We start from the raw sequence: 20,875 nt of genomic DNA on the forward strand, positions 1-20,875 counted from the left end.
ACCAAGTTTCATCCTTGCAAGTCCGTCAACACTCATCATCCAGCAGTTTCCTTGAAAATAAAAATCTATATGACATCTAGAGGATGGTCTAAATTTTTTGTAAGAATATAATCCGATTATCATTTTAAACCACAGACAGAGGTATTTATAAAGAAAAATAGTTCTTGATAAAAGTTTACCTTGCTTTCAGATTTATTTGTGGAGTTAAAAAAATGGTTAATCTGCTAATCTTACATATTTTTTGTTGGAGCCCAATGATGGCTTTGCCATCGGTGTCTTGTTTTCACCATAGTTTGATTTTCTGTTCTATCAAAACATGCAGAATCATCATCAGAGAGAATATCTTGCACAGTCCTCAGAAGTACTTTTGAACTTGAATGAAAATAAAGTTGATACAGAATTCATTTGTTATTTGCAAAAGTAGGATTTCTGGAACTTTATTTTTTTAAGTGGGTTTTCATTCTTGTAGCATTTTTAATACATTTTTCTTCACAATATTGCACTTATAGTTGCCTGTATTATATAAAAATAATTTCATACACTGCTCCTAAATTTTGTAATATTTTTATGTTGAAGGACTGATCAAAGTTGCAGCAAATAGATTTCAGAGGGGTAACCTGTAATAGAAATAGTCGTTCGTTAGTGTTAAGTCATGTGAGAATTAAGTATTACTGACATAATGAATTTATAAATTCACATATTATTATTATTAAAATCTTTTATTATCAAAGTAAAATATATAACAACAAATAATATACTACTTTCAAGATATTACATTGCAGAACCCCTTTACAAAACTGGGGGGCATACAAGACATCTAGAGGAATAATATCTAGACATCTAGATATTATTCCTCTACATTATTAATTAGCATTGAAATGATACTACTCTCCTACTTAGGATTCAGGTGCCATAATTCAAAATCAATTGCAAAAGTCTTAATTAGTTCAAATATAATATTAATGAAGTAGTGGCTACACTTCTTCAGTCAATGAAACAGAACCCAAAGTACAGGACTAATTGGGAAAAATTCTAAGTGGGAAGCATTAAAGGAATTAATCGTGGATGCTACTAAAAGTTTCATACCTATTAAGAAATATTGTTCAAGGTTTAGGCCTAAATGGTTATCTAATGAACTAATGAGACTCGTAACAGAGAAGAAAAATGCATGGGATGCATATAAATTATCAAGCGACTCAGAAGCCTATGGCAGATATAAGCTAGTCTCTAATCAGGTCACAAAGGAGGTTAGGCAGGCAAAGGCAGATTACGAGAAATCCTTGACAAAAGATGCTAAGAAAAACAGCAAGGATTTCTTTACTTATATAAACTCTAAAAGGAAGGGGATGAATCTGATTGGTCCACTTGACATCGATGGTTCGACTGTTGATGATCCTGCTCAGATAGCAAACAAACTGAATGAGTATTTTGCATCTACATTCACACATGAGGAGTTATTAAGGTTTGGAAATGGCAGAAGGTTATCAAATTGTAGCAGGATACTTAATGATTTTGTAATAACTGAGAGCAAAGTGGAGGAGAAATTGTTGAAGTTAAACATAAGAAAAGCATCTGGGGTGGTGGATGGGATCTATCCAGTTATATTAAAGGAGGCGGCAAAGCAACTAAGCAAACCCTTAGGCATAATTATGAGAGCATCCTTGGACTCAGGGGAGGTTTCCACGGACTGGAGATGTGCAAATGTATCCCCGATTCACAAAGGGGGGGATCGAAGGGTGACACGAGTAATTACAGACCAGTTAGTTTAACTTCTGTTCTGGGTAAAATAATGGAGTCACTGGTTAAAGATGCATTGCAGGATCATCTAGACAAGACTGCAGCAATAATTCAGACACAGCATGGGTTTGTTAAGGGAAAGTCTTGTCTGACAAATTTGATAGGATATTATGATGTGGTTACAAAGGCACTGGATGCAAAAAATAATTTTGATATCATATATTTGGATTTCAGGAAAGCATTTGACACTATTGTACAAATTGGAGCAGAATGGTATTAAGGGTAAGTTGCTACAATGGATAAAAGGATGATTAAGTGGGAGAAGACAGAGGGTGGTAATCAATGGCTGCTGCTCGTTGGGGACTAATGTTATTAGTGGAGTCCCACAGGGTTCGGTGTTGGGTCCACTGTTGTTTTGTATATTTATCAATGATATTGATGAAGGTATATCAGGCTTAATGTCGAAGTTTGCAGATGATACAAAGGTTGGCAAGGTTGCTAATGACAGCAATGGCAATGTGCTACTGCAACAGGATCTAGATAATTTGGGCAGATGGGCTAAGAAGTGGCAACTGAAGTTTAACCTTGACAAATGCAAAGTACTGCATATGGGTAGAAGTAACCCCAGAGAAACGTACCAACTGTGTGGTATTACACTTAAGGTGGTAGAAAATGAAAAAGACCTGGGAGTAATTGTGCAGTCAGATATGAAGTTTTCTAAGCAATGCAGACAGGCTGCCAGGGCAGGTCATGGGGTTTTGTCAATGATATATAGGAATTTTGCTAGCAGGGAAAAGGAGGTGATTGTCCCTCTGTATAAGGAAATGGTCAGGCCACGCCTTGAGTACTGCGTACAGGTCTGGAGGCCTCATTTTAGGAAGGATGTAGATTTAGTTGAGCATGTACAAAGAAGGGCAACAAGATTGGTGAGGGGAATGAAGGGATCCTCTTACCAAGAGAGGCTTAAGTTCTGCAAATTGCAGTGGCTGGAGACTAGGCACCTACGCGGTGATCTGATTGAGGTGTATAAGGCCTTGAATGGGTTGAGCACGCTGAATTCTGATGGGATCCTTCCACTTGTTCAGATTACGAACCTAAGGGGGCATAAATTCAAATTAAGAAAGGACAGATGTAGAATAGATGTGCGGAAATTTGCCTTTAGCCAGCGGGTGGTTAATTGCTGGAACAAACTTCCATCTCTCATTGTGGAAGTTGATAGGGTGAATAAATTTAAGGAGGAACTGGACAGGCATTTGGAGGGAATGGTGTGATTTTTTTTTTTTTTTTTGGCTGATGCTGCATACACGTGCTTTCTTGCATCACATGCCACTACTACTACTAGCATGTAACCAGTTTTATGGAATTCTCCATGCTAACAGGTTGAAGCAGTTTCTCAAACTGTGTGCCGCGAGTATGCTTCAGGTGTGCCACGGAAAATACAAATAAAAAAAATTAATAAATCCAAGTTTTATAATAAAAATTAATTAAAATAAAAAAATTCGTTTATTTACGCTGCACCTGCACCGATCCCAACCCCTTCATGCAGTCAATGTGCATCACATTTTGATTCCTAGTACTAGATCTGTTCACCTTTAATCCTTTATTCAGCCATCCTTAATCATTTGAGAAACTCTCCCAGGCAACCTGCAGTTGTATAAGTACAACTTGTAAGCAACATAGTAAGAAATTTCCTTTGTGTTTGAAAAATACTTTTTGTGTTTTTATATCTCTAAAATGTCATATTCAGTTAATTTGTATAGAACAGGTATTTTTAATTAACTGTATTAGTACATTCTAGAAGTAACTTTTAATTTTTTTAGAGATTATTAGCGATGGATAAATTTTTAGCGAAAGTAAATTAGAGGAAGCAAATTGATAACGAGCTTGGAAAAAATGATGAACATCAAAAAAGAAGAAAATATGTTGTCATAAATATGATGATGATTATTTGGCAATAGGATTTTCGTATACTGGTACCCAAGATTGTCTTCTACCTTTGTGTGTGGTATGTGGTTTAAAATTGTCGAATGAATCAGTGGTGCCAAGTAAATTGTAGCATCATTTTACTAAGAAACACGAGAATTTATCATCCAAAACTATGGAATATTTTAAAAGACTGCAGGCCTCTACTAGAAAACAAGTTACAGAAATTTATAATATGGCTAAAATATCTGATAAAGATCAAGAAGCCAAACTAGTGGCAAAAAAAAAAAAAAAAAAGAATCTCACCTGATTGCAGAAAGTCTGGTTTTACCAGCATGTCGGGTAATTGTGAAAAGTAATTTGGGAGAGGAAGCTGGAAAAAAAATAATGGCAGTACCACTTTCGAACAGCACAATTAGCAGGCATATTAAAAAAAATGTCTGATGATATTGAAGGACAATTTGTTCCAAATATTAATAAATTTGGGTGACTGTTTGCATTGAAGTAGTAGATAATTCCACAGATATTAGCGGGAAAGCCCAATTAATAGCATTTGTCAGGTTTATCGAAAACGACACAATTATTAATCTTTTTTTTTTTTTTTTTTTTGTTGTTGTAAAGAACCAAAAGAATAACCGGCCAAGATATTTTCGAAGTAATGAATAATTATTTGCAAAACTATGGTATATTATGGAAGTCGTGTGTCAACATTTGTACCAACAGTACTCCTGCGATGACAGACCAATAAAAGGATTTGTGGGCCAGTAAATCAGAGAGTCTTATAATGGGAGATTTTAATTTCCCAGATATTGACTGGAATTTGGGGGCTGGTTACTCACACACTAGCAGGGCTTTTGTGGATTTATTGGATGATTGTTTTCTACATCAGCATGTTCGGGAGGCAACTAGAGGGAGTAATACTCTTGATTTGATTATCAGCAGTGATTCTTCATGCATTAAGAATCTGCAGATAAATGAACCACTAGGTGGCAGTGATCACAGTGTGCTGAAGTGGGATTTACTCAAAGAGGTAACTACCATTAGGGGTAAAGGGAAGGGTTATTGCTTCCGTAAAGGCGACTACGATGGACTGAGACAGTATTTAAATTCTATACAGTGGGACCAACTGATGATGTTACCAACAGCAAATTCAAAATGGGAAGCATTCAAAGAACTTATCTTGGAAGCTACTAGGCTTTACATACCAACTAAGAAATATTGTTCAAGGTTTAGGCCAAAATGGATGTCAGATGAACTAATGAGGCATATGGCAGAGAAGAAAAATGCATGGGATACTTACAAATTAACACATGACACAAAAGCCTATGATAGATACAAGTTGATATGCAACCAAGTTACAAAGGAGGTTAGGCAGGCGAAGGCAGATTACAAAAAATCCTTGGCAAGGGATGCAAAGAAAAACAGCAAAGAGTTCTTTACTTATGTAAACTCTAGAAGGAAGGGGATGAATCAGATTGGTCCACTTGATATTGATGGGTCAACTGTTGATGATCCTGCTCAGGTAGCTAACAAACTTAATGAATATTTTGCATCGACATTCACACATGAGGAGTTATTCAGCAAGGGGAATGCCAGAGGTGTATTCAACTCTAGCAGTAAGCTACAGAATCTTGAAATAACTGGGAGTAAAGTGGAGAAGAAACTGTTGAAGATAAACACAAGAAAGGCACCCGGGGTGGATGGGATCTATCCAGTTATATTAAAGGAGGCAGCAAAGGAAGTAAGCAAACCCTTAGCCATAATTATGAGAGCTTCCTTGGACTCAGGGGAGGTACCCATAGACTGGAAATGTGCAAATGTGACCCCAATTCACAAAGGAGGATCAAAGGCTGACACAAGTAATTATAGACCTGTGAGCTTAACTTCTGTTCCAGGAAAATTAATGGAGGCACTGGTTAAAGAAGCACTGCAGGATCATTTAGACAAGACTTCAGTTATAGCTCAGACACAGCATGGTTTTGTTAAGGGGAAGTCTTGCCTGACCAACTTGATTGGATACTATGATGCAGTCACAAAAGGACTGGATGCAGGGAATAACTTTGATATTATATACTTGGATCTTAGAAAGGCTTTTGATACTGTTGCACATGGAAGACTGCTACACAAATTGGAGCAGTGTGACATTGGAGGCAAATTGCTGCTATGGATAAAGGGGTGGTTGAGAGGGAGAAGACAGAGAGTGGTAATCAATGGACACTGCTCATTGTGGACTAATGTTATTAGTGGAGTCCCTCAGGGCTCAGTGTTGGGTCCATTATTGTTTTCTGTATTTATAAATGATATTGATGATGGTATATCAAGCTTAATGTCCAAGTTTGCAGACGATACAAAGGTTGGCAGGGTTGTCAAGGACACTACTGACACTATGCTGCTGCAACAGGATCTGGAAAGGTTGAGCGGATGGGCTGAGAGGTGGCAAATGAAGTTTAACATTGACAAATGTAAAGTACTACACATGGGAAACAGCAACCCCAGAACAACGTATCAACTCTGTGGTACTACACTGACAGTGGTAGAGAATGCAAGGGACTTGGGGGTGGTTGTGCAGGCAGATATGAAGTTCTCTGAGCAGTGCAGATGGGCTGCAAGAGTAGCTCATGGAGTATTGTCAATGATATACAGGAATTTTTCCAGCAGGGATAAGGAGGTGATTATTCCATTGTATAAGGCAATGGTCAGGCCACACCTAGAGTACTGTAATCAGGTCTGGAGGCCTCATTTCAAGAAGGATGTAGAGTTGCTGGAATGAGTACAGAGAAGGGCAATAAGATTAGTGAATGGAACAAAGGGGTGCTCTTACGAAGAAAGGCTTAAGTTTTGCAAATTACAGTGTCTGGAGACTAGGCACCAGCGAGGTGATCTGATAGAGGTGTATAAAGCCTTGAATGGTTTAAGCATGCTCAATGCTGATGGGATTCTTCCTCTAGCTCAGAAAAATCACCTGAGAGGGCATAAATTCAAATTGAGGAACGACAGATGTAGGATAGACGTGCGGAAATTTGCCTTTAGCCAGCGGGTGGTTGGTTGGTGGAACAGACTTCCATCCCATGTGGTGGAGGTTGATAGCCTAAATAAGTTTAAGGCTCAGCTGGACAGGTATTTTGAACGAACAGAGGGATGAAGTGGAAGTGGGTTTTTTTTTTTTTTTTTTGGCTGATGCTGCATAAGCTTGCTTTCTTGCATCAAATGCCTCTACTAATGCTAATGCTAAATTTAATCAAACGACACAATTCGAATATTATTACAACACACTGTTTTAGACACAGAGAAGTTCCAGTAGCAAAGACAGTCATACCCAATTTAAAACTTGTATTTGATCAAGTGGTTAAAATGGTCAATTATATCAAAAGAAGACCACAAAAAATACATATTTGTGGAAAATTATGCAAGGAACTGGACTCTGATCATTTCTTTTTAATGATGCATACTGAGGTTCGGTGGCTATCGAAAGGAAATATACTTATACGTATGTACGAGTTGTGTGAAAAAATGCTCATATTTTTTTCACTGGAGCAATCAGAATTTTGCAATTATTTAAGTGATGAAATTTGGTGCTATAAATTAGCTTTTCTAGCAGATTTATTCACGCAGCTTAATAAATTAAATATCACTATGCAAGGCCCATAGGAAAATTTACTCACTTCTACTGACAGGTTGTTTGCCTTTAAAGAAAAGTTTTGAGTATGTGGAAAAAATATTTTGAAGACTTTTAAAAGACAATTATTTTGAAAATGTTATAATTGTATTTGTTTGTTTTTAGATAATTATGTTAATTTTTTACATATTTTCTTTTAAATTTCATGCAATTCATGTATGTACAAAAATTTTAGCATCTTTAAGTGTGCCACAACAATGAAAAGGTTGAGAAACTCTGGGTTGAAGAACCTATCTTTTCTACCAGAAGGCATATTAGTTGTCGTCTTCAAAGCTGAAATCTCCCAGATGGTCCTGAGATTGATTGTCTATATTCTGCAGTATAACTATTCTTGAAGAAACATCGTGAACACCAATCTGATGAATAAGGGCTTTGAGGAACCAGTATGCAGTCCTCTAATAGAATTTATTATTTTATATTATTTTATTGTCATTTTCCACTTCCTACTTGTGCAAAACAGGGTTTTCCACTTTAAACAAAATAAAAAGAGAGAGAGAGAGAGACTAAAGTCAGTAGAAAAGGAGCTGAGAGTATGTATATTCACAATAAATCCTTGTATTAAAAAACTGTGCTTCCCATCAAACCCAACTGTCTCACTGATTAAAATGTTATAATTGTATTTGTTTGTTTTTAGATAATTATGTTAATTTTTTACCTATTTTCTTTTACATTTCATGCAATTCATGTATGTTCAAAAAAGAACGTTAAAGCATTTAAAACAAATAATAAATGTATTATTAAATGTACGCAACAGAAATAACTTGCCGCTTGAATATACATATATATAATTTTAGTTTATTTTTATTTATAATATTTATAGATATTTATAATATATATATTATAAATATATAAAAATAAATTAGAATGATGATTAAAAAAATAATAATGCCAGCAGCAAGACAGAACAACCATATATACACTGGTGTTCAAAGAAAGTGCATCATCTAAGAATTTCGCATTTCTAACCCTTTTTCGTGATGATATGTTACATTAATGACTAGCATCACAAATAGAAATATAAACAAAAGATATTTATTAATAGTTAAAGCAAAGCTAAGTAATATTTGACAGGTGCTCTCAAAATATTCCAAAATGAGCATTTGCAACATTTATACAACAGTTTTGGCTGAAATGTTAACAGAAGCCCTCAATTTGCTTCAGTTTATCATTTTAAATGGAAAACAAAATGAAAAGTTCACCAGGTGCAAACTAATATTTAGTTGAACTGCCTCTGGCCCTGATGACAGCAGCACACAGTCAAGTCATTGACAAGATCAATTTCTGAAGATAATCAACTGGTAGTTCGTGGTTCCAAACACGAATTATGGCTTCCTGAAGTTCACAAAGGGCCTTTGGTTTCTTTCTGGCAAATGCAGATTCCACACGATGCTAATAGTTCTCTATAGGATTCAGGTCCGGGCTGTTTCCTGGCCAGCTAAGAGTTGTAATGGACCATTCTTCCAACCATTTTTTCACCTCTAACAAATGTAAACACATTACTGTCGAACCTCTAATACAGAAATGAAGCTAAAGTAACTACAGAAGTGCCTACTTACACTTTTCAGGAGCGGAGTCATCCTGAAAGATGCATTTACTTGGCAGGTTGAAATGGTCTCTAATGGTTGACAGCAATTTGCCTTCCAATATGGCCAGGTATCGATTGGCATTTACGGAACCTTTTATAAACTGCAGGTGACTTACTCTGCAATATGAAATGCACCCTCATATCATTTGTCTAGTAGGGAATTTCACTGTACACACCATACAGTCTGGATGGTATTCTTCACCACGTCTACAGTGAATTGTTTGTCTCCCATGCAGATTGAATTTTTTCTCATCCGAGAAAATGACTGACTTCCACTGCTCGGGGGATCCATTTGACATGCTCCTTACACCAAATTAATCAGGCCTTTTTCATTTTTTGTGTGAGGAGGGGCTTCTTCTTAGGATGATGGGCTATAAGTCCATTTTTAAAGAGGCATCTTCTCACTGTTACTGCACTTGCTACCACTCCTGTATGTTCTTGCTATTCTCTTTTCAGCCCAGACAAAGAAGCTTTAAGGTTTTTAAGACATAAACGCTTGAAAACTTCGTCCTGTTTTGGACCAAGTTTCCGGTTCCTTTTGTCCTATTAGCAGAACCAGTATTCTTGAGTTTGAAAGAAATCTACTCACTGTCGACTGATTACAAGACACTCTATAAGCAATATGATGGGAACATCCTTCCTCACATAAAGCAACAATAGCACTCTTTTTTTATGGCGTCAACTGCACGTAACTTGCCATCCTGACACAAGCAAGAAATGACTGCAACTCTTGCAGAGCATGCTTATATAGCTGAAAGTAACAGCTGATGCAATATTACGTCATCACCTATGCGCATGTCAATCTTATCTGATGCAATCTGTAAGTACTTAAGTTATTCGGACAACAATTACAATTTTAAGGGGTGATGCACTTTCTTTGAACACCAGTGTATATGTATATATATTATATATGAGTATAATGGTGATTGTAGTGTGCCGCAAAATTTTAGCATCTTTCAAAGGGTGCCACAAAAATTTTAGCGTCTTTAAGTGTGCCACAACAACGAAAAGGTTGAGAAACTCGGGTTGAAGGAACCTATCATTTCTACCAGAAGGCATATTAGTTGTCTTCTTCAAAGCTGAAATCTCCCAGATGGTCCTGAGATTGATTGTCTAGATTCTGCACTATAACTATTCTTGAAAAAACATCGTGAACACCAATCTGATGAATAAGGGCTTTGAGGATCCAGTATTCAGTCCTCTAATAGAAGAGGTGCTACTAAATGATCAAACATTAGAGGCATAATTAACAGCAGATCTCACATATAAGTTAAAATACTTTCTAACGTATTTATATAATTTAGATTGTTCCACAACAATGCATCCTGTTCCGAAAGACACAGTCCTATTGTATTTTAAAAAGTTCTAGAACATTCCAGTGTTTCATTTCATACAAAATATTCTACAACTTTCCAGAAAGTTAAATTAGATCCAAAAAATGTCAGCAAGAGATAATCTCAGAGAATGTTCCCATTCTCTGAGATTATCCTTAATATTCTCTGTTCTCATCACTAGATATATAGTTAACTAATAAGTTAACTAATAATGCTTATATATATTATTGAAGTATTATAAGGATATCCAAAATTTATTATTATAGAATGTTTTTTTCTCTCCCTCAAGGTTGGCTGTAGTGATGGAAGCATTAGGCTGTATTTGATACAATCAGGCAAGTGCTTAAGTTTTAGGGGGGGGGAAAAATTTTTTTTTCATTCTGACAATGTTAAAATATATCTTGGAACTTTAAAATTACTTTCAACTTCATTTTCCATTTATGCATGTAAGTTATCAACCTGTTTTTATTAAAATATCATTAACTGAATAGAAAAATATAAAATCCACTTACTTTGTAAAATAACATATTTCAGTTGCGTAATCCTTCCTCTATTTCCAGTTAAACACACAACTATTCTGTTTCCTATTACTTAGCCATCCCTTTATTCACAGTAGTAACTTGCCCTAATGCCACACTGCTCCAATTTATACAGCCGATAATGTTCATGAATAATGGTATCAAAAGCTTTATTGAAATCTAAATATATGATGTTAGAATTATCCTTTGTGATGACCTCATAGTAACCAACCAGATTGGTTGAACATGATCTCGCTTCAAGAAACCCAAAATTCGATTGCCTTATAGCTCTGTTCCTCTGAAGATGTTCTTGCACCATTTTAACTATTGGCAATATTAAAGAAGAAATTCAAAGTCATCTCAACAGGAATGGAGCTACAAGGCAGTCACATCATGGATTTTAAAGGACATCAAAAGGAAAAATGTAGGAAAAACAGGGTCACTCATGAGTTAATTTACTGAATAATTTCTACATTGTTTATTTAGATTTCAGCAAAGCATTTGACTCAGTCCCAAATGAGCGGTTACTTTATAAGCTGGAACAGGTTGGAATCACAGGGAAATTCCTTAGATGGATAGCAGGTTGGCTTCGGGGCAGCGGCAGAAGAATAAATGGTTATTCTTCAGATAAGGTTAATGTAAGGAGTGGGGTTCCCGAAGGATCAGTATTGGGACCACCGTTGTTTTTGATTTTGTTAAATAACATCGATGAAGGGATAGAGGGCATGATATCTAAATTTGTAGATGATGTAAAGATTGGTAGAGTAGTTAATGATCACCACCAAGCAGAGCTTTTCAGAGCGACCTAGATTTCAGTGGTGGTCAGAAAAGTGGCAGCTGTGCTTTAATCCAGCAAAGTGCAAGGCCTTACACCTGGGGAACAGCAACCCCAAAATAACTTATACACTTATAAGTTATTTTGGGGGTTATAGTGGAGTTGAATTAAAAGTCAGTAGTGGAAGAAAGGGACTTGGGAGTTACAATACGGTCAGACATGTTCTCCAAGCATTGTAGGCAGGTTGCAAGGAAGGCCCATGGTGTCCTATCGATGATTTATCAAACATTTTCTAGTAGAGATAAGGACATCCTAATCCCATTATATAAGGTTATTGTTAGACCACACTTGGAATTCTGTATCCAAGCATGGAGACTGCACCTAAAAGAAGACATTGAGCATCTTGAAAGGGTCAAAACACAGGTAACTAACCTGATGAGATCGGCAAAAGGGTGTCCAAAGGCACCTTAGAGGAGACTTGATTGAGGATAAAATTTTGACGGTTATAAATGATCATAGAACTAAGGCCAAATTCAAGTTATGGGGGGGGGGGGCAGATGTTTAGACTGGATTGCAAGAAGTTTTATTTTAGCCAGTGAGCTATAAATTACTGGAATAAGTTGCCTACATGGGTGGTTGAGGCTGACAGTTTGGGGAAATTCAAAGGTCAAAGGATAGTGTGGGAGGAGGGAAATGCATAGATTGTCATCTCCTTTCCTTTTATTATTTATATATTTTATTTTATTATTATTATTATTTTACTTTTTTTTTTTTTTTTGTGGCTAGTGCAGCATATAAGAACTAGGCTTCCTTGTACCATATGGCCATTGCCAATACTAAAAAGGAGGACATAAGTGGCCTGATTAATTAAGGTAAAAGTTAAAATAAAAATATGTAAAAATCATACAAAGTTCACTTCATGTAAGTTTATTTTTTTCTTAAATAATATTTTCAATCAAATTTAATAATAAAAAAATAATAATAATAAATAAAAAAAAATCAACGATAGATTCACTCACATTTTTAATGAGATTCATTTCAGGAAAATATAATGAAATGCAGCACGTCTTTTGCGTTATACTGAGCTAGGTATTCTGTTTCCTGATGTGAGATATGATAATGGGTGCATATTTATATACGAAGTGGGTAATGTGAAAAAAATATGGTTCTCCTTATATACACTCAGTGATCACTGAATTATGACCACCTACCTAATACCACGTTTGGCCACCCACCATTCACATTAATAACAGCCACTATTTCCCTAGGCATTGAAATCCACTAGATGTCTGAAGGTATCTGTAGGGTGAACAGCAATGCTGCCTGCAAGGCTTTCCACAGTGTCAGAATAGAACATGTGATGATATAATAGAAGTGGGGCATATGGACATACAGTTGCTTGTCCATATGCCTCACTTCCCATTTCAAAACATCCTACAGGTGATGTTCATTGTGTTCGTCACACCATGCATGCATGTGCAGGCCTGATGACATGGCATATTATTGTCTTGGAAGATCCTATTTCTGTCCGAAAAGAAATGCAATATGGCCGAGTGCACGTAGTCTCCTAAGAGATGCTCGTAGACCTCACCAGTGAAACATTGGTCCATACACACAAGGGATCCTAGTTCTTGCCATCAAAACATGCCCCATGGACTTGTGTTGCTTGCACCACACACAAAGGCATCCATTGGTGTGTTGCACTGGATATTTGGATTCATCCGACTAGCACATTCGTTTCCTGTGTCCAACTAAATGTGTTGTTGACACCACAGCATTTGCCATCAGTGATCAGCAGGGAGGAGAGGGTATCTCTTGGCTCATCTGCTGTCGAACACAGTCTGAGTGTGCAGTGCATTGTCATTTGGGATATTGTACTCGCATTCCCCAAATTGTATTGAAATGTCAATGTCGCACAGTGACTTTCCATGGAACTTATACAACATGCTGCATCCTTTGCTCACCACAAACATCCACCTTGCATAGTCGTTTACAATTTTGTTGGCGGGAGATGGTTTGACCCGTTCAACATAATTCTTTGTACACCTTAATCACAGTGGGCCAGGAGCAACTGACAAGGTGTGCTGTTTCTGATATGGAAGCACCTGATGCATGAGCTCCCACACCCCCTGGCCTTTGGAAAGTCTGTGATATATTCTCATAACTGCTACTTTATCACTTTGACTTGCAAGACCAGATGCAAATTACCACTGCAGTGTATGAAGCTGTTTGGCTTTTTATACTGTTAGCTATGTGGCATAGTTCAGTGAGGATATATTACAATAGAAACTCTCCCTTCTCTGTGGGTTATTCCCAAGATGTCCACAAACTGTAAATCTGCAAATATCAAAGTTAAGGACCTATGTGGAAAGGAAGTTTGGTTCAAGATATTTTTATATAAAACATATTTTAATAAAGGGTTTCTATACTTCCTGAAAACCAAGATCAAATGAAAGATCAAAATTAAATACAGATGAGGTGTATAAATTTTGATTTCAGCAATGCCCCTGAAAACCTCACTGTGATTGAAGTAAAGCATATTTTATTTTATCTCGGCTACTGTGTACTTGAAATATATCCCTATAATATCTTTATCTTCTGTTTTGAATTTGTCCTTATCATTTTTGATTAAATTAAAGAATTCCAAGATTTTTAACTAAATACCAAACCATTTTCCTGCCATTCTAATGATTGTTTTTCCTATTTTTCCCAAAATCTTCTGGGATTTTTCTTTAGCCTCTTTCACATATATCTTAAGAATTTTGTATTTCCCTTATATTCCAATAAGGATTTATTAGTGTTATTCACCTGAAATTTTTTTTTTTTTTTTTTTTTACTTCTTGGATGATCCACCTTCAATTGCATTTTGAATTTCACGTGTTTATGGAACTTTTTCTCATATACCTCTTTTTGCAACTTCCACTAACATGCTCTTAAAATGTTGCAATTTAACTTTTGAGTAAGGTTTCTGTATTTAATGATTGTGAACAAATCTAGAGCTTTTAAATTTTTGATCATTTTAACAATTTTACTCATGTCTTTGACACTAATTATCATTTTTAATTTTCTCAGTACTAGATGATGGTTACTTCCAGGGTGTATTGCTAATTTGTTAAGAAGAGGCTTGCTCAAGATGAATTTTATTTAAAAGCTCCCTCACAATCTCAGATTCTCTTTATACTCTTGTATCTTTAACTAGTGGTTTAAGATCTTTTCTATAATGATAGTCAGTTATTTTTTTCTTGTTTCTGTTATTATGCTCCCTCCACGTAAACTTGTGGCTATCTTTATGTTGAAATACTGCATTTATAATTAAGACGGCATGGCTTGTGCAGAATTTTGAAGTCTTTTACCACTATTGTTCAACTGTTGTTGTTATTTGGTTTTTAGGAGCATTAGCAACTAAGGCCATATTGCTCCGGGATATGCAGTGGTCATTCCCTGACCTTTCCACATCCTCCGTATTTGGTGGTGACGGGCTCGAACCCCGGTCTAATCAAGAAGCATGTGCTACGCACTGCTGCTCCTTCCCACCTGGCTACAGAGGTGCCTTATTGTTCAACTAATGGTTTAGGATCTTTTCTATAATGATATAGTCGATTATGTTTTTCTTGTTTTGTTCCTTCCCATAAGCTTGGAGTTTGTGGTGTTTTACCTTTATGCTGAAATACTGTATTTATAATCAAGAGTGCATGCATGGTTTGCATTCTTAATTTTAAATTCTGCCTTTTACTGCTATTGTTAGGTTTACCTTATAGTAGAAATTTTTCATTATTATAGTGAAAAATTGGAGGATATCATGCCTTGGCCAGCTATACTGTTTTTTTTTTTTATTTATTTATTTTTTTATTAGTTTCTACTGCTCTTCCTAAGCTATTAACACTTTTTCTGTTGGCTTTTCCGATGACCTTTTTGACTTGGGATTGAGTCAATATGGATTGGAGAGGGCAGAGACATTTTTGGGCTTTCTTCTCATTATGACCAAATTAGTCAGCCTCCAGTGAAGTTTGTTGGCAAAAATATGCAGTTTTTCTTCTGTCACATTGGAAAAAAAAGTTCTAAAAGTAGGGTAGTTTTCTCTCTTAGTGGATTTAAAATCCAAAGCCATGTATTTGCATAAGGAAGCAGAGTATTTCATCTGTTTTTGAGCTTTCAGCTGGGGATCTATGTACAGACAAATCATCACCCAACTTTCCAGTTTTATTCACATTCCTCAAATAGTACCTACTTCTAAATTTATTCCAAACTAGTTCTAAAAGCTGTCTATACTTTTGGGTCACGTATCTTACTTCCATAACAAATCAATTTATAATTACTGTTTAGCAGATTGGGCTCCCATATCACCATTACTGGTGATATTTCCTGGTGGACTGGTTTCCAAATCCCAGAAATTAGGCACTTAGCATTAGTAGAGGCATATGATGCAAGAAAGCAAGCTTATGCAGCATCAGCCAATAAAAAAAACAAACAAACAAAAAACACGCTCCCATTTCACCCCTCCGTTCGTTCCAAGTACCTGTCCAGCTCAGCCTTAAATTTATTTAGGCTATCAACTTCCACAACAAAGGATGGAAGTTTGTTCCACCAACCAACCACCCACTGGCTAAAGGCAAACTTCCGCACATCTATCCTACATCTGTCTTTCCTCAATTTGAATTTATGCCCTCTAAAATGATTATTCTGAGAAAGAGGAAGAATTCCATCAGCACTCAGCATGCTCAAACCATTCAAAGCTTTATACACCTCAATCAGATCACCTCGTCTCCAGACACTGTAATTTGCAAAATTTAAGCCTTTCTTCATAAGAGCAACCCTTTGTTCCATTCACTAATCTTGTTGCCCTTCTCTATACTCGTTCCAACAGCTCGTTCCAAAATGAGGCCTCCAGACCTGTATATCCAAGACCACTTATTACATAAATATTGAGGCTAGTTTAGTTGGGATATCCAGAGCTGTTTTCATATGCCAGTCTGCTACTGGCTGCATCCTACATGTATTCATTGGCTGTAATTAGTCAGTCTCAGGTGGAGGGAGTAGGGTTCTTCCCCTGAGGCGAATTATTCTGGGCTTTTCAGCCATCACCACAAGAAACTGAGCCAAGAATATGCACAATAGCATGGCATGGCATGGTCTAAGTTGCTGATGTGTGTAAAAGCTCAACAACAAGAAATGAGGAATGGACATTTGATCTGGTCCTCTCCCCCCCCCCCAACCCAAGCCTAACTTAGTTTTTGGAATTTCCTACTAGTTAGGTAGCTACTTGCTATTATGTCTATTTATTATATTTGCTTCATGCATGAGGTATTTATGTAATGCTGCACACACACACACACAAAAGCAAGTATTGCAGCAAAGATGATATTCTGTAAAAAAGATATTAAAGTTATGAATTGCACAGCACAGCAGGAAGTTATATTCTTCTATTAAAGATTTTTGGAATTAGTTACTTAAGCATATACCAAATTTAATTTAATATATCCCATAATTTCTTTCTGCTTATTTTGTTATTCTGCTTTCTATAGAATATCCACTTATGGTATGGTCTACTAGTACTAATGGTTCTCCTGTTCTACGTGTTCAGTGGTCTGCTGAGCTGCCAAGTGTTTTCTTTGTGCTGGATGCATCCTCTGTAGTGCATGTGTGGAATCTGTTTAGAAACACATCTTTTCCCATACACAGTTGCCATTTTCCTTCCAACAGGTTAGTAATTTTAACCATGTGCCATACATGAAACTAATCTCCAGTTCTCATATCATACTATACTTCTAAATGTGTCCTGAAAAAATAACCAAAGTATTTTATTTTTTATTCTTTAATATCTTTGTATTAAGATTTAAGTAAAACTTTTATTAAATTGGCATAAACTTAAAGAATCTGCTTTTTAATCATTTTTCTAGAAAATATTTATATCTAAAAATCAAGTTATAAAACTACAAGGGTGGTTGAACTTTTTCTTTGACAAATATTAAATCCATGTTAGCATTAAGGTAGGATTGACAAGACTATGGAACATGAAAGTGCCACATCAGATCCCTCTCTATAAAATAAATATTCTCTCCCTCCTCATTAAGAATAACATTCCAATAATTGGTTATGCAGATGATTAGATCTGGACTGCCTCTGGTTCAAGTTGTGAGGCTTCAGGCAATAATTATAAATTAACCGATGCACTTATTAAAAACTGTAACTGCTTTAGTATTCTTCTCTAGCACTTTACTATATAATTCTGAAGTAGTATACTTAAATTAGAAGTGTTTTATTAAATCCATAAACTATAAATATATAACAATACAGTCAGTCCTCGTATAGCACAATAGTTGTGTTTCTAGTGTTCCTAGAAACCTTCGTGCAATGCAAAATCGTGCAATATAAACAACAGGCCCTATGGAAAAAATAGGGTTAGGTGCCGACCACCCAAGATTGAACACACATTTGTAACCAAAACATTACCAAACACAATAAATAATCGTAATAAAATACATAAGTATTTTATTACGTAATAAAATATTGCTAATGCTTTTGCTTCTATCATAAGCAAACTTGTTTTTTGTTTGATTTTCTATCCACACAGATGACAGCCGTTCCATCTCTTCCAATTCTTTGTGTCTTAATTTAATGGATTTTAATTACACTTTGAGTTGTTCCTGCTATGAAAGTTGTTTTTATTTTCTCTGCATTCTTTGTAATTCTCGGCGTTCCTCATTTAGGTCTGTAGCACGTGCTCTTTCATTTCACATAGTCTTTCATTTTGCTCAAAGCGTTTCACAATTTCATATTTTTTCTCTATCGACTGAGGCGGACTGGCCATAAGCCTTACCTGGGAAACCCTGGTGGGCCAGAGGCCGGTGTGATTTTGGCCATAAACAGTAGTATGAGGCCACTACAAATTTTCTCGGGTAAGAATTTTTGACCAGTCCGCCTCTGTTTATTGATATTGTTTTTCTTTTTCTCTCTGAATCTGCTGTGTCTTCACCAGGATGCTTCATTTTCACACCTTTTAAGTATTTTACTCATTTTTAGGAAATAAAGCACAATTACAAAACGAGGAGGCATGCCTGATACACATAAACAAAGCTGCGCGCGTGTAGCAACTGAATAAACAACAACGTAAAGGCAGAGATACACAATTAACACCTCACATTTTACTAAAGCACATTTCTAGGGGTTACTACCATAAAACAGTAAAAACAATTTCCAGTTGCGTTTCTGCTAGTGGAATCTGTTATAAACTGGTAGTAAACGCGATCTAATTGCATTTGCGATTATACCGATAGCTGGAATTCTGTTGGTTTTTACGTTATTATGGTGAAATGTGTTTCCCCTTCACTGATATAAGAAACATAAATACATTTTCAGAATCTTCTCTTCATTGCTATCGTGTTGCGTTCGGTTGGGGTGATTCTGCGTTCGACTGCCATTTCTTGTAAACACAAAGGCGAATTGTGCATAAGCGAATTCGGTTCGTGTTATATAAGATATCGTTCCCCTATTTATAAATCGTGTATGATCGAATTCATTTAGTGTAAACACGTGTTATACGAGGACTGACTGTACAAATAAGATTCATAACATAGCTGTATTACATAGTACATAATGTAGCAAATAATCTGGATATATTTTATATTATACCAGCATCTCTTAAATTTAGATTAGAATTGTGCCTCATATTAGAACAGTGAAGGAAAAGGCTCAAAGCAGTAGTGGCATGTGATGCAAGAAAGCATGTGTATGAGCTCATGCAGCATCAGCCAAAAAAAAAAAAAAAAAATCACACCATTCCCTCCAAATGCCTGTCCAGTTCTTCCTTAAATTTATTCAACCTATCGACTTCCACAACGACAGATGGAAGTTTGTTCCAGCAATTAACCACCCGCTGGCTAATGGCAAATTTCCGCACATCTATTCTACATCTGTCTTTTCTTAATTTGAATTTATGTCCCCTCAGGTTCATAATCTGAACAAGTGGAAGGATCCCATCAGAATTCAGCATGCTCAACCCATTCAAGGCCTTATACACCTCAATCAGATCACCGCACAGGTGCCTAGTCTCCAGCCACTGCAATTTGCAGAACTTAAGCCTCTCTTGGTAAGAGGATCCCTTCATTGCCCTTCTCTGTACACGCTCAAGTAAATCTACATCTTTCCTAAAATGAGGCCTCCAGACCTGTACGCAGTACTCAAGGTGTGGCCTGACCATTGCCTTATACAGAGGGATAATCACCTCCTTTTCCCTACTAGCAAAATTCCTATATATCATTGACAAAACCCCATGACCTGCCCTGGCAGCCTGTCTGCATTGCTTAGAAAACTTCATATCTGCCTGCACAATTACTCCCAGGTCTTTTTCATTTTCTACCACCTTAAGTGTAGTACCACACAGTTGGTACGTTTCTCTGGGGTTACTTCTACCCATATGCAGTACTTTGCATTTGTCAAAGTTAAACTTCAGTTGCCACTTCACCGACCGGGCTAGCCAGGTGGGTAAAGTGCCTGCCTGGCAACCCAAAGGTCGCGGGTTCGAATCCCGCCTCGGGCTTGGATCAAAGTACTGCAAAAACTTTGGGAGGTGCACTATGGCCACAGAAGCCGATGCGCCAACAACTACCAAAAAAAAAAAAAAAAAAGTTGTCACTTCTTAGCTCATCTGCCCAAATTATCTAGATCCTGTTGCAGTAGCACACTGCCATTACTGTCATTAACAACCCTGCCAATCTTTGTGTCATCTGCAAACTTCGACATTAAGCCTGATATACCTTCATCAATATCATTGATAAATATACAAAACAACAGTGGACCCAACACAGAACCCTGTAGGACTCCACTAATAACATTAGTCCACGAAGAGCAGCAGCCATTGATTACCACCCTCTGTCTTCTCTCATTAACCATCCTTTTATCCATTGTAGCAACTTACCCTTAATACCATTCTGCTCCAGTTTGTACAATAGTGTCAAAAGCTTTCCTGAAATCCAAATATATGATATCAAAATTATTTTTTGCATCCAGTTCCTTTGTAACTACATCATAATATCCTATCAAATTTGTCAGACAAGACTTTCCCTTAACAAACCCATGCTGTGTCTGAATTATTGCTGCAGTCTTGTCTAGATGATCCTGCAATGCATCTTTAACCAGTGACTCCATTATTTTACCCGGAACAGAAGTTAAACTAACTGGTCTGTAATTACTCATGTCACCCTTCGATCCCCCCCCTTTGTGAATCGGGGATACATTTGCATATCTCCAGTCCGTGGAAACCTCCCCTGAGTCCAAGGATGCTCTCATAATTATGGCTAAGGGTTTGCTTAGTTGCTTTGTCACCTCCTT

The 20,875-nt window shown here is 36.6% G+C and overlaps 1 protein-coding gene across 2 annotated transcripts in view; it reads left to right on the forward strand.

The window, feature by feature from the left end:
* Window positions 1-20,875, forward strand: part of LOC150074911 (cytoplasmic dynein 2 intermediate chain 1) — a 466,509-nt gene that overhangs the window by 390,737 nt on the left and 54,897 nt on the right. For both annotated transcript variants that reach the window (XM_090389329.1, XM_090389330.1), the window contains exons 23-24: window positions 10,545-10,590; window positions 17,071-17,248. In XM_090389329.1, the coding sequence (XP_090245455.1) occupies window positions 10,545-10,590; window positions 17,071-17,248 (224 nt within the window). The remainder of the gene's footprint in view (window positions 1-10,544; window positions 10,591-17,070; window positions 17,249-20,875) is intronic.

The sequence above is a fragment of the Mastigoproctus giganteus genome, unplaced genomic scaffold, assembly GCF_048544385.1.
Source record: "Mastigoproctus giganteus isolate SK-2022 unplaced genomic scaffold, ASM4854438v1 scaffold_15, whole genome shotgun sequence".
Lineage (NCBI taxonomy): Eukaryota > Metazoa > Arthropoda > Arachnida > Uropygi > Thelyphonidae > Mastigoproctus > Mastigoproctus giganteus.